This window comes from Anarrhichthys ocellatus, unplaced genomic scaffold (genome assembly GCF_004355925.1).
Source record: "Anarrhichthys ocellatus isolate YVR2014 unplaced genomic scaffold, GSC_Weel_1.0 scaffold33, whole genome shotgun sequence".
Lineage (NCBI taxonomy): Eukaryota > Metazoa > Chordata > Actinopteri > Perciformes > Anarhichadidae > Anarrhichthys > Anarrhichthys ocellatus.
The window spans coordinates 2,770,351-2,782,997 of NW_022280063.1; the positions used below are offsets into that span (position 1 = coordinate 2,770,351).

At 44.6% G+C, this 12,647-nt stretch overlaps 2 protein-coding genes across 5 annotated transcripts in view; both read right to left on the reverse strand.

Annotated features, from left to right (window-relative positions):
* The window catches only part of usp15 (ubiquitin specific peptidase 15), a 19,017-nt gene extending 15,801 nt beyond the window's left edge, over positions 1 to 3,216 (reverse strand). For all 4 annotated transcript variants that reach the window (XM_031865738.1, XM_031865737.1, XM_031865735.1 and 1 more), the window contains exons 1-3: positions 3,089 to 3,216; positions 2,210 to 2,337; positions 1,733 to 1,863 (exon numbers count right to left, since the gene is read on the reverse strand). In XM_031865738.1, the coding sequence (XP_031721598.1) occupies positions 1,733 to 1,863; positions 2,210 to 2,337; positions 3,089 to 3,177 (348 nt within the window). In that variant the 5' untranslated portion in view covers positions 3,178 to 3,216. The remainder of the gene's footprint in view (positions 1 to 1,732; positions 1,864 to 2,209; positions 2,338 to 3,088) is intronic.
* Positions 3,217 to 3,841: 625 nt separating this feature from the next.
* LOC116393345 (sodium- and chloride-dependent GABA transporter 2-like) lies at positions 3,842 to 11,548 on the reverse strand. The gene is made up of 15 exons (XM_031865589.1): positions 11,470 to 11,548; positions 10,908 to 11,099; positions 9,716 to 9,850; positions 9,413 to 9,553; positions 9,231 to 9,318; positions 8,998 to 9,130; positions 8,651 to 8,785; positions 7,715 to 7,818; positions 7,395 to 7,519; positions 7,184 to 7,296; positions 6,828 to 6,965; positions 5,833 to 5,935; positions 5,575 to 5,675; positions 5,226 to 5,396; positions 3,842 to 4,968 (listed from the first exon to the last, which is right to left on the reverse strand). The coding sequence occupies exons 1-15, from the start codon at positions 11,474 to 11,476 to the stop codon at positions 4,819 to 4,821; spliced, it is 1,836 nt and encodes a 611-aa protein (XP_031721449.1). The 5' UTR covers positions 11,477 to 11,548; the 3' UTR covers positions 3,842 to 4,818.
* Positions 11,549 to 12,647: the final 1,099 nt, after the last annotated feature.

A 12,647-nucleotide genomic window follows, 5' to 3' on the forward strand; every position in this document is an offset into this window, starting at 1 on the left:
TATATATATATATCTATCTCTCTCTCTGGGGTTGCACTAGCTTCTGTTTCTCATGGTTAACAAAGTACAGTCTGCTGGCCTGGTTGCTGCTCGTCTGATAGGAGCGGTGTCGGAGTGCCTAAATTAGCAGCACGTCGTGGAAACAGCTGAGGGGTCCCTGCCTATTTATTTCACCGCTGAGCCCCCTCCAACACACACACACACACACACACACACACACACACACACACAGTACCAACTTCACAAATGTCCCTGAGAACTGCAATAGTCATGCACACTCACTCGGCTCAGATTCTCCCCCACTATCCATACCCCGAAACCCCCGGTAGGCCCATCCTACCCCTCAGCACAACACCCGTATGTTTGTAAACTCAGGGCAAAAGCCCAACTCATCGCCAAACTCTGGCAGAATTTGTCAAATCAGAGCCGGACCCAAAACCATTTACTCCACCCACCCCCCCCCCTCCTCCTCCCATACTGCGTATGCCTCTCGTACTCCTCTCAGAAGCGTTCACGCTGCCTCGCTCAGTGTGACCTCAGCCGGCATTCCTCCACTTCAAAAAACAAGGACACAGAGGAACACTTCGCCGGCTGCGGGCATATCACACCGGCGGAGGACGACGGAAGGAAACGTAGCGCCAAACCTGTGACTACAAGCCTCCTAAATCCTTTTAGACGCTTGCGTTCCCTCCGCACCACAAGATGGCAACCCCGAAAAAAAGGAACAAGGACTTCAAAAGAAGAGGAAAACTAATAATGAACCTGCTGCATGTTGTGTCTCGCAGATCGCTCCATGTAGCTTTTCAGTCATCCAGAACGTTGCCTGAAAATAGAAACCCCGTAGCCACCCGATACGTCCCACGACATACATGGCTAAATGGGAGGGTCAATGGAAGGGGGGGAGAGAGAAAGGCCGAGAGAGAGAATGATAGAGATGAAGGGGGGACAGGAACCTCTTCTAGCAGCCATGATGCCATGACTAGCGAGATTTGAAGTGGGGATTTGATATCGTAGGTCCTGTTAAGTTGTAGGCGTCATCGTGAAGTATTCCTCTGACTGATCGACTGTAACCACACATACAGCCATTTAGTAGTTTGTTCCACTCTACCATGGTTGTGAAAGTAGTTATTAAACCTAAAATAAATCATCGCAGCTCATGACCGAAACGAATGAAAAGATGAAGGAAAAACACCATAATCGTTGCTTCCTTTTCATGCAAGGTAAATATCCAGTATCCTCTTTATCTGTTACCAGCTCCTGTGCAGTGTATCTCTGCACATCTGGCCAATCATGTGACCCAATAGATACATACTACAGCAGGTCTTATGGCCACACAAGCCTGAAGTATTTCATTCCTTACGTTTTGTGCTTGACTGTCTTATGCAATTCATTTAGTTAAAGATGTATAATGAGCAGTTATCCAGTATTATTTGGCTGTCTTTTATTATTCTATGTTGAGTAACTATTTTACAGACCTCGAGTTTCTTTAAACATTATGCCGCACTCCTGATATCCCGATCTCAAATGGCCATAATCGCACGTTTCTCTGTTTCACCCCGACACAAGCTCAACACCAAAGCAATAACTAACCACGACCATCAAAACTGCACCACAGAAAACCGCCTTTGCTGGTGTTACGTTGCCCCGCTGGTTATATTCTCAACGCAGTGAGCGGAACATCCTCCAACCATGAAATGTATTGGTAGCCTTACGCTAATGACTGAGCCCTCACCTTCCGTGCAATTGGCTCCTGATTCTCTGTCAACCCATACCAGCTGACGAGCTTATTCCAGCCCTCTGTGGGGACCAGGATGTAGTCGAGCTCATCGATGAGGTGCTCCTTGATGGCCAGCACATCCCCATCTAGAGGTGAGGACAGGATAAGAGCAAGGTTGAGAAACAAGCAAGCAGACACACTGTGGAGCAGCAGTTACAACAGTGAGCCAGCACTGACTGTCTCAAACGGCACAAAACGCACAAAGAAAAAAAAGGTATGCTGGAGAGCTTTCTATAAACCCCCTCAAAAGGCTACTCTATGGAAGTCTGTCAACAATGTTGTTTTTGTTCCCTTTTCCTCTGAACTCTTTGTTACTACTTCCAGAATAATAAAGCTGTACTGACCGGCAGTCCGTGGTGTGCCACACAGTATATACAATACATTCCACATTGTGAATTAATGCCGAAGGAGGCGAAGCGCCATCCGTCTTACCTCTGAGAAGACCGGAGTTATCAACCGGTCCTGGGTAGACGTTCTGGTCCCCCATCTGGTATTTGTCCCAACTGTCAAATCCCACATATTTCTTCCACTGTTTGAACCAGTGACTGTCCACCAGGTACCTACAGAGAGGGCAAGCAGTATTGTGATTTCAGCTCTGATGATACAAGATGGGACACTGATAATCAATCTAGATTGTCCAAGGGTCATGCAACAAGCTTTGAGGTGTAAACCATCGGTTTTGGAGGTTAAATGGTGATAATAGAAATACTTCAGCAGGTGAAGGATGGCTTTCTGTCAGTGCTCTCAACAAATCTGACTCCACGAGGTTAAGACAACACAGATTGATAGTTGTAACAGCCGACTTGAGTTCAGGTTGCTGCATGCCTGGCCAGCTGTTTCTGTGATTTTTGACAGGTGCTTCTTTTCCGACTCCGCCCTGCCGAAGTCGCGCCGGATGAACCCTCTGGCTGGCACACCACTTAGTGCTCCGGTAGGCTAGCCAATTAGCTATTAGCGCTGCTAATTAGATTAGATTAAACAAAATGCAGCCTCATTGAGATTATGTCATTAGACGAACAGCGACATGACCATATGGAAGTAGCGAATATAACCACCACAATACGACATTTAACGTTGAACGATATGTGGGGGACTACCGCTGTTCATTGACAGTCTAGCGTTAGCTCAAGCACCGCTAGCATGCCAGGCTGACACACATGAAGCTGACAGGCTCCTGTTAGCTAAATCGAAGCTAACTGTCAACACGGCCCGCCACCTCAGCTTTCTTAACCCTTCATGGCGTTGACAGCCTCGGCGGAGCCAGCCGACGGCCACGCGGTATCTTTGAAAAGGTTTCAGCTCAAGTCTTACCAAGTGTCCCCCTTTCTTAGCTGTGTTTTCAACAGCGCCGCGACCTCTCCTTTCTGGGTATCCAGATCTGCCGCTCCTCCTTCCGCCATCTTTCCTCAGACATCACCCGCTGCATGGTGGGAAAGTGCGGGGCGTCACCGGGGCACGGAGAGAGCGACGCCGCTGTTTCAGCCAATCAGCAGCTCACCCGACAGTACAGCAGAAGCGTGACACCCAGCGGTGAAATTATTCTAGAAAATGCTCTAAAACTGCTCCATCATTGTGGCTTCTTGATATCTAAGAAACTGGCTTCATCAACGACACACCTCTTTGTCCAGCCAGGGGTATTATATCATTTGATAATTTTACGGTATAATAATTTTACTGTATTATGCCCCATACTGTGTGAGTTCAATGGGGTAAAATACTTTAAAGCAGAGTCTCATTTCATCAAGATCCTGACTAGAAATTAGACTGTACGTTTTTTCCTTTTCCAAACAGTAAAATGCATAGTTTCTGCATTTTCCTGAGAACAGTCTGGAAGTCGTATAAGTTGATGCCTGGTCCCCAGTATGGGAAACACAGCACTGATAGCATGTTGGCACCTTATGCAAACTATGCTTTTGCAAGGTCAACACCTGCTGTGCTCCATCAGAATCCATAATGAATGTGTCAAGCAAACACAATTATGAGCATACAGTGTCATGATCAGTCAGTCAGGCACTCCGGCAATTTAGTATTGTACTTTCATAAAGTTGGGGGACTCGGAGAGAATTTGTTTATCAGAATTTAATACAGCACTGCATAGCAATTATTCAAGAAAACATGAAATGTTGCATGTTTATTTAAAAACATACTTACAAGATTCACATTTGTACAGTCATATTCTGTTACAGTACAAAATATGAACCTACGTTGTATATGTCATGTTAGTCCTACAGCTACAGCAGTGCTACAGTATTATACTTTTTACTGACATGTCCTTTCATTACACAGCCCATTCATGTGAAACGCAACATTTTATTTTAATTCTTGCAAATACAAAAAGGAAACTTTGCCCCAATCATTTATGATAATAAAAATATATGATACAAATATGGCTAAGTAGCCACGAAGCAATGTCAGATATACAAGGACACATATCTGACATGTAGCGGTAACAAATGGTGAACCTGTTCCATCACTGATTTTCTTAGTGTTACATTGACACAAACTTTATCCTCATTATAAATTTTTGGGGGAACCTGTGTGTCTGTCTCTACAATTGCCACCTTTGATTGAGATGAAAACGTCATCAACCTCTATTATAAAATTGTAACACTTTACCAAGGCTGACTCGTAAATTTCAGCTGACCTTGAATCAGTTGATTTAAATCATCCGTGAAATGCAGAGTTGAATATATGCCAATGTATTCATAGATTTCAGTTTGAGTAGAGTTAATAACTTTTGTCCCTGAATAAAAAGTGCCTTTGTCCCTTTAAAACTCAAATAAATGACTTTTTAATTTATTTATCTTTATCCTTCTCTACATTACTGCCATCCCTGAAATGTACAGGCGCTGCCAAACCCCACACACTGTATGCCTGTTATCTCCTGAGTCCTCCATATCTGTTATAATTTAAAATCGCTGATGTGACACTTAATGGTGATCTTTCCCTGCAGTGATCTTTGGAATGGAGGTGAGGGTGCAGCAAGTCAAGGATGGAACCAAAAACCCACATGTCTTTCCCATACACATCACCACGGGGCCTCATAAGTTGGAGTCTGTCTCTGAGACAGGATAGTAGCCGTTTCTAACCATGGCAGCGTCTCCCTCCGGAGCAAAGATGGCCAGTAAGTTTTCCTGCTCCCTCTTGGTTTTGGGTAAGGCGTCCGATGGTGTGATGAGCAGCTGGATGCGCTGTAGAAAGGTAAAACCAGTGTGAAGGAGCTTGAGTCTTTTTTGGAAAAAATTCCCAAATGGGATACGTTCAAGTCAAGTCAAAGTTCAGACGGGGTTAGGGAGAAGTTCACAGGACGTCTGATTTAAGACCAAGACTGGCACACAAATCCTTTAATAATTTAAACACATCATCCATGGTTAGCAGGGGTGAGATAACATGTATCTGATAACAGCCCCCAGCTAACTGAACAACTTGAAACAGAATCAAATGGTACCTCTCTGAACGTCCCTTGGGTGGTGCTGATCTTGTACACCATCCAAAGTGGAATGCAGACCATGGAGGCGAGAGCAAGCAGCCAGCCAATGGCATAACCCCACCAAGGGTACACATACTCGTTGTTGTACTTTAGAGGGGTGTATTTGATGAGAGAGAAGGCAAAAGTACCCTGGAGAGACAATTAGACATGCATGACTATTGATGAAGAAGGAAGAACTGATTTGTTTTCATGTCTACAAGGGGAGAGGAGAGGAGAGGAGAGGAGAGGAGAGGAGGCCTCAGTTGCTGTCCGCCTTTGTCATTTTTGGAAAGCCTTGATACTACTTAATTAGTTTGTTGATACTCACAATGCACGTGGCCGGGGTGAGGAACAACCAACAGTACTTGAAGTAACATCCTGGACGGTAGCCAATCATGTCCTCAATGTTATCGTAAAAGCGGTCTGCACCTGGAAAAACACAGTAAAGACATTTCTATCTATGTTGACAGTAATCAGGACAATTATTCCACAGCATGTACACCGGAAAACACTCATGAGACATGTTTTTTTTTTCTTCCATTTACACCATTAAAAGACAGCCTTTTATGTTTTGAGGACAGCTTACCATAGACCCATGCAATGCAGACGGTTTCAAAGATGGACATGAAGAGAAGACACATGCCACTGGCTGCATAGTAATCAAAGAGCTGGAAAACATACATGCCTCCCTACAAAGATAGAGATATGAAGCACTGAGTCAAAGTTATATCTGGAAAACTTCCATGCTACAATTCATTTAAATTCAAGACACAATGGAAATGACACTAGAATAGAAGTTTAATTAATGCTCTTCATATGAACACATCTACCTTAAGCCAGAAATATAAACAGGAAATAAACTGAAATCAGATGAAATTGCCTGTGTCACCATTCTAGAAAGATCTTGGACTTATTATTTCCAGCAATATATTTTTATTTGCTTGTTGACTTGCAGGTGTTTTTTTTCTTGGAATGTCTGTGTTGTCTTAATTGTTACGCATTGTCAGTACAGACGTACTGGACACACTTGGTGAGACAACGCGACATGATGGTGTCAGGGAATCAATCAAAGCACCGAGCAATACATTTTGTTTCTGTATAAAAATGCATATCAGCCTCCAGATAAATCTACTCTCCTGCTGTTGATATTTAAAGATGTACACGTTTGCGATTGAGATTTGAAACACCGAAGCCCAAAAACTGGAGACTTCTGACATGCTGAGACTTACCTGAGACTCGTTGCACCAAACCTGTGACTTGCTTGTACTTACAAAATGATGACCTGTTGACACCTCTGCAGAGCATTCATGTTTCCAGCTGTGCAGAGGTGAAACCATGTCAACTAGGTTGAACTATGTAAGAGCGTATTTCAGCAGAACAAGGCATCCTGTGCTGGTTTACCCCTAAACAACCATCAGGTGATATGATGAGGGAAAACACCTTAAGCATTGCAATGTTACATTTAAAAGAATATTGTTAGCTTTACTGAATAATTAGGACTTAAACATGTCAGTAAAAAAATATCTTGATGCCTGCAGATGTTTGCCTGTGTGCATGGATCTCTGTGTGTGACCCCCCTACCTCCATCAGCATGATGAAGCCCATGAAGAAGGAGACGAAGACCACACCTAACAGGAAGAGCTCCCTGCGTTTTTTACGTCTGAACACGGCGGGGTACATGTCGACTATCGCCGTCACGAGACTCTCGACACACACAAACTGATGGGAAGGAGGGGAGAGAGGTGTGAGGGGACGAGGGGGAGAGAGGTGAGCACTGATCAATAAATTAAACCTTTTTTTGTTTGTCAGCTATGATGAAGGGAAGACTTCCTTCCTGGCTCAGTTAACACCACGTGACATTTAAGTCTCCGAGCCAACAGTAATTCAAATAATTCAAATAATTAAAAGGAAGTGTTAATTAACTTGGAGGTACGTACCTGACTGTCAAGCCCCAGAAAGACGATCATGATGAAGAAGAGGGCGGCCCACAGGGGAGAGAAAGGCATCATGCTCACAGCGCGGGGGTAAGCTATGAAGGCCAGGCCAGGACCTACAGGAGGATTTATAAACAGATTATTTTGCTACTCTATTGCTATTCCTTTTTTTTCCTCGGAGCGTTTTTGAATGCAATGGGAGGAAGAGCCTCACCAGATTCTGCCACTTCTGAGATGTGAACATTCTGCTCATAGGACATGAAACCCAGGATGGAGAAGATCGCAAAGCCCGCCACAAAACTGGTGGCACTGTTCAGAAAGCACAACGCAATGCAATCCCTGCAACAGACAGCACATGTTTCATTGTGATGGAACAGAGGAGATTCATTTCAGCATCGTTAAGCTTCAGATCAACACAGCTGATCACATAAATCACACCTGATGATGAAGTTGATTTTTTTGTTTCAAAATGAGAAATGAGGAAGGAATTCTTGTTCATTTGAGCATGCATGCATCTACATTATATTTACCTACCTGTAACAGTTATTGTTGTATTTGTTGTAGCTTCCCAGAGCAGTCAGTGACCCTAAGCAGATGGCGTAGGAGAAGAAGATCTGGGTGCCAGCATCCATCCACACCTTACACAAGAGACAAAATACATTACTTAGGTCGACTTACAAACATGTGCGTTCCATGTGTGGTTAGATAATCCATAGGAATTCACGTGCTGGCATGTTGGCGTTCATAATCATTGACTCATGTAGTTGCACAACAGTAAACTGTCACACGTCTGTAATTGGTCTGGTTTGTCTCGACATTGATTTAGGACCCAAGCTTCCACAAATACAGAGAGTGCAAGATCTGTAACGAATAGACAAGTAAAGACTCGTCCCTTATCGGAAACAAAAAAATGACTATAAAATAGCAAAGGGAATGAAGAACCACAAACAATCAGGAGATAGAGAGAGAAGGAAATGGCAGGTTGAATTATTAGTTTTGTGTGTTTACTCTACTTTGTTTGGTTCAGTTTTGTGGCAAACTAGCATGCGACTAAACAGGAATAAGACGACACAATATAAGCAGAATCAAACAAAAAGAGACACGTAAAATATTTTGGGGACTCTGCAAAAAATCTTCTGATTGCGGTCGAGCACAGAGCCAGTTAAGCCTGGTTAGCTGACTGGGCCTCAGTCCTGGTAGAGCTGGTGTTTACACTCCTAGTGGTGTCCTGACCCTGCATTCAAGCCCTGCCGTGTCTGCCTCTTTCATGGAGAGCAGATGGACCCAGCAGAAACTAGGCTCCCTAGCAGAGAACCATGGGATACCTACACGTGGTGCGCCCCTCGCCCACAGGGATCACCACATCTTCTAAAGGCCCTCTTAGGGAATTAGTTGTTTGTTGTAATGGTGGTGAATGTGGATCTGCATTTAGGCTTTCATCTGTAAGCCGTCTGTGTGGCATCGTGGTACCTGTGGGTCTGCCAGGCGTCCCAGGTCTGGATAAAGGTAGAACTGGATGCCGATCGCAGCACCAGGCAGGGTTAGCCCTCTGACCAACAACACGATCAGCATCAGATAGGGGAAGGTTGCGGTGAAGTAGACCACCTATACAGACACACACATACGACGTTGATAAGAATGCAAACAAATAAAGAAACATTCATCCATCCGGGGTCGCGGGACGGGGGGGCTGGAAACGCTAAATACAGAGACATGCCAAATAGAAAAAATGAATACCAGATGTCATCCTTAAAGTGTCTGAGAGCTGTCTCTGGTCAAATCAATTAATCAATAAAAAGGGTCACCAGGTCACCCACCTTTCCTGTGGATTTCACCCCCTTCCAGATACAGAAGTAGCACATGACCCAGGCGATGAACAGACACAGGGCCAGGTCCCAGTTCATACCGCCCATGTGGTCGATGCCCGGGGAAATCCTCAGCACTCTTTTCCTGCAGAGACAAGAAAAGAAGCACTGAGTCGATGCATCGCTGTCGCTTTCACAACAGTGAGGTATCAACCAAGAGGAGGCGAGGCGCTGTGAAAACTCACTCCCAGAACTCGATGACGGGAGAGGTGGCATTTGGGTTGGTTGTTTGTTCAATTGAGGTGTTTCTCCTATGTAGCCCCACACAGTTTTCTTGGGGTGGGGGGGGAGAGCAAAATGTTGTAATTCTTAAACATATCAACAACATTGGTGGAGCTCCTCGTGTATTTTAAAGTGTTCTTGTTACCTGTGTTCCAGGTGTTGTTGCAGTGCGACCAGGCCAGGTCCCAGGAGAAGGAGTAGTACAGGTAGAAAATGGCCCAGGCAAGAACAACGATGTAGTAGAAGTTCAACAGAGTCACTATCACCTGGGTGCCATAGCCAAGACCTGCAGAATAATCAATACAAATATTCAGTAACTGTATAATAAAATCTGCACATTTTCTTCTTCCACTTCAGAATTCCATTTTTCAGGTTTTAGCATCATGGCTTCATAACATTTGCTAAAGTGTGTGTATGCTTTGCCAGGATCCCTGTGTGTCCAACCTACCTTCAAACAACGGACTGATTTTCCTCCAGCAGGTAATGCCTCCCTCGCTGGTGTACTGGCCCAGGGCTACCTCCAAGAAGAAGACGGGGACGCCGCAGGTGAACAGGAAGATCAAGTAGGGGATGAAGAACGCACCTGAGTTCAGAAAAAGAGCAAAGGATTTAGGGTTAACGTAACCCAGGGCCTTCTTCTACTGCAACAAATGTGGACCCAAATCCAGACTGCAGCTCCAAAAGTCACAGTCAGTTTGCTCGAATAAGGACAAATGGTCCAAAAGCCCATGTTGAGTCCCGAGTGTCCTGCAGAAAAATGCTAATCTTAAGGAAACTGTACAAGATTACATAATAATGACCCCTCTCTTTCATTCTTGGATTTGCTATTACTAATTACATATTACCTACATGATTGTTTTTCCTGTACCTGATGAACAGATCACCGGATTAACCTGGTTTGAACGGACCTAAAATACAAAAGTAAACGGTGTAACCTTTAAGAACCACAAGCCAGAAGCTCAAGCCTAGATGATGTAGTATTTCATGTCCAAGAGTTAATGATGTTCCCAACTATATGAAAGAATACATGCCTGAACAAACTGAAGCTGTATTATAACTCTTAATAAGACCAAGCATTAAAAAGGCACGGAGCACAGCAAGGGGACATGGAGAAAAGTTCTTTAATTGGCATTTTGTGGCGACGTCCCGTCGGGCGACCGAGGATGTTTGGCGTGCTCAGATTTCCGCCTCTCTGCGGGGACAGCTGCTGTGAGCACGGAGCAACAACAGCTGCCTGACCCTGCTTGGGCCCTGAACCCTGACCCTGTCGCCCCATGGAGGGATGAAGAGGGGCGTCGGATTAAGCACCTACACAAGCATGGCCGATGGGGTCTGAGGTGGTTAAGTGTGAGACCTTGAATATATATATATATGTTTTTACGTCTTTCACCTGAGCTCGAGTGAGTCTAAGGTTAGATTTTGATTGACAGATTCTGAAAAGGGTCCTCAGGGGTTTTGCACACTCTCAATTTCACGTCAGCTATCTTGAATCGTCCACTAATTTAGTGCATGTACAAAAATAACTGCATGGTTGACAGTAAAAGTGCTCTGGAGCAATATTGAAATATAATTATTTCAGCATAAGTCTGAGATAAAGTATGTAAGCCCCATTTGCACATCTCCTTCCTCCGTCCACTCACCTCCTCCATTCTTGTAGCAGAGGTACGGGAAGCGCCACATGTTGCCCAGGCCGATGATGGAGCCGGCGACGGACAAAATAAACTCCATCTTATTGGCCCACTGGCCCCGCTCCTCCATCTTCTCCTCCGAGGGGGGCGTCTGGTCCTTGGCTTGGCTGATGCCATTTGGGGCGCATGCTTTGGCAGCGTCACCTACAAAACAGACAAGAGAGGAAAAAGAGCAGGACAACAGCAGGTTATAGAGCCCGGTCGGTGACGATTGTTTTCCCTCTACTCAGTAATGGTCAAGATGTCCCAAAGCAAGGCACCTAAGACACGAAACAGCTCCAGATGCAGTGGAATAATGTCGTTTTACTCTACATATATAAGATCTGTGTGTGCAATTGGATAGATGTGAAGCATGTCATTGAAGAAAAGGAGCATGCATGCTCTGCTTTTTAGCTCAAGAGATTTATTGCAATGCAATTCTTATCCGTGCCTTAAACTAACAAAAGAATTTACCAATCTTAATTGAACTGAAAATCTCGAGATAGTCAATTTGTAAAATGCATTTACAGCTTACCTTTCATTGCAGTGTCACTTGATCTCCTGTGTGTGGCTCTAGTCTCAGGGCTGGAGCGGTCTCTGGAGGTTTATCAGTAAATGCTCAGGTTTTAGGAACTTAACCGCACTGGAGTGAGGGGCGGGGGGTTGTAATGCTAAACTGAGGCCAGCCCTCTTTCTTCCTTCCCTCCTTTGCCCTCGTCTGCCCCTTTCAGAGCAAAGCACATCACCTGTCGTGACTCCATGCTTAAAATAAGGTGCACCACAGGATGACACCGGAGCAGTCTGTACAGTGTCGATGTCCGCAGCAGTGGACCACTTTCTGCTGCAGAAGCTGTATTATTTAACAACAACAAAAATGAATCAGGCATTTAAATAATATAAATCACACATCCTATTGTATGCGTTCAGAAAAGAGAAGCACGGGAATAATATGGTTTAGATTTTGGGTTCCATTCATTTCCTGTCTGCAACGCAGTTAATCCCAATTTCATGTGCGAGGTTAAGGTTTTTCCAGTTGAATTAGAAATCAATTAATTATAAATTAAAGTATTTTAAGAAAGGAGCTCATGTACGAGTCTGGCAAAAATGTATATCTGTATGCCATGCTGCTGAATTTACACAACAGTATTGCTCCCTGGCTGATGGATGAAGGGAAGCCATGAACAGGAAAAAAAAACAAATCACAGAAACTAGAATACGATATCAAGTGATGATTACAAAAAGGCTTTTGTGACCGTTGAGAAACTAGTCTCAAGTCTGACATTCCACTCACAGGCAGAGTGAACACAACAAACAGCGGGCGATGGGGATGTGGTGGTACGAGATGACAGAGCAGACGTTATGCAATCAATTATGTACCATTACTGTTTGTGTCGTTGATGCCTCGCAGCGCCAACTCTCCCAGTCAGCACAGTGGCAGAGGTGAGCGAAGCAGCTCGGGTCAGTTCGCACCGGATTTGACTCGGCCGAGTTAGAAGTGACAGCAGCAGCACCCCCCCCCCCCCCACACACACACACACACACACACACACACACACACACACACACAATCCTCCCCTGCTCCCTTCCCAAAACAAAACCCCCCCCCCAAAAAAGATAATCTATAAATGAATTTGTTTTACACAAGATGCACATTTGACACTGCTTATAACTGAGGGGACAAAGAAATGCAACACGAAAAAAAAAGCACATTCT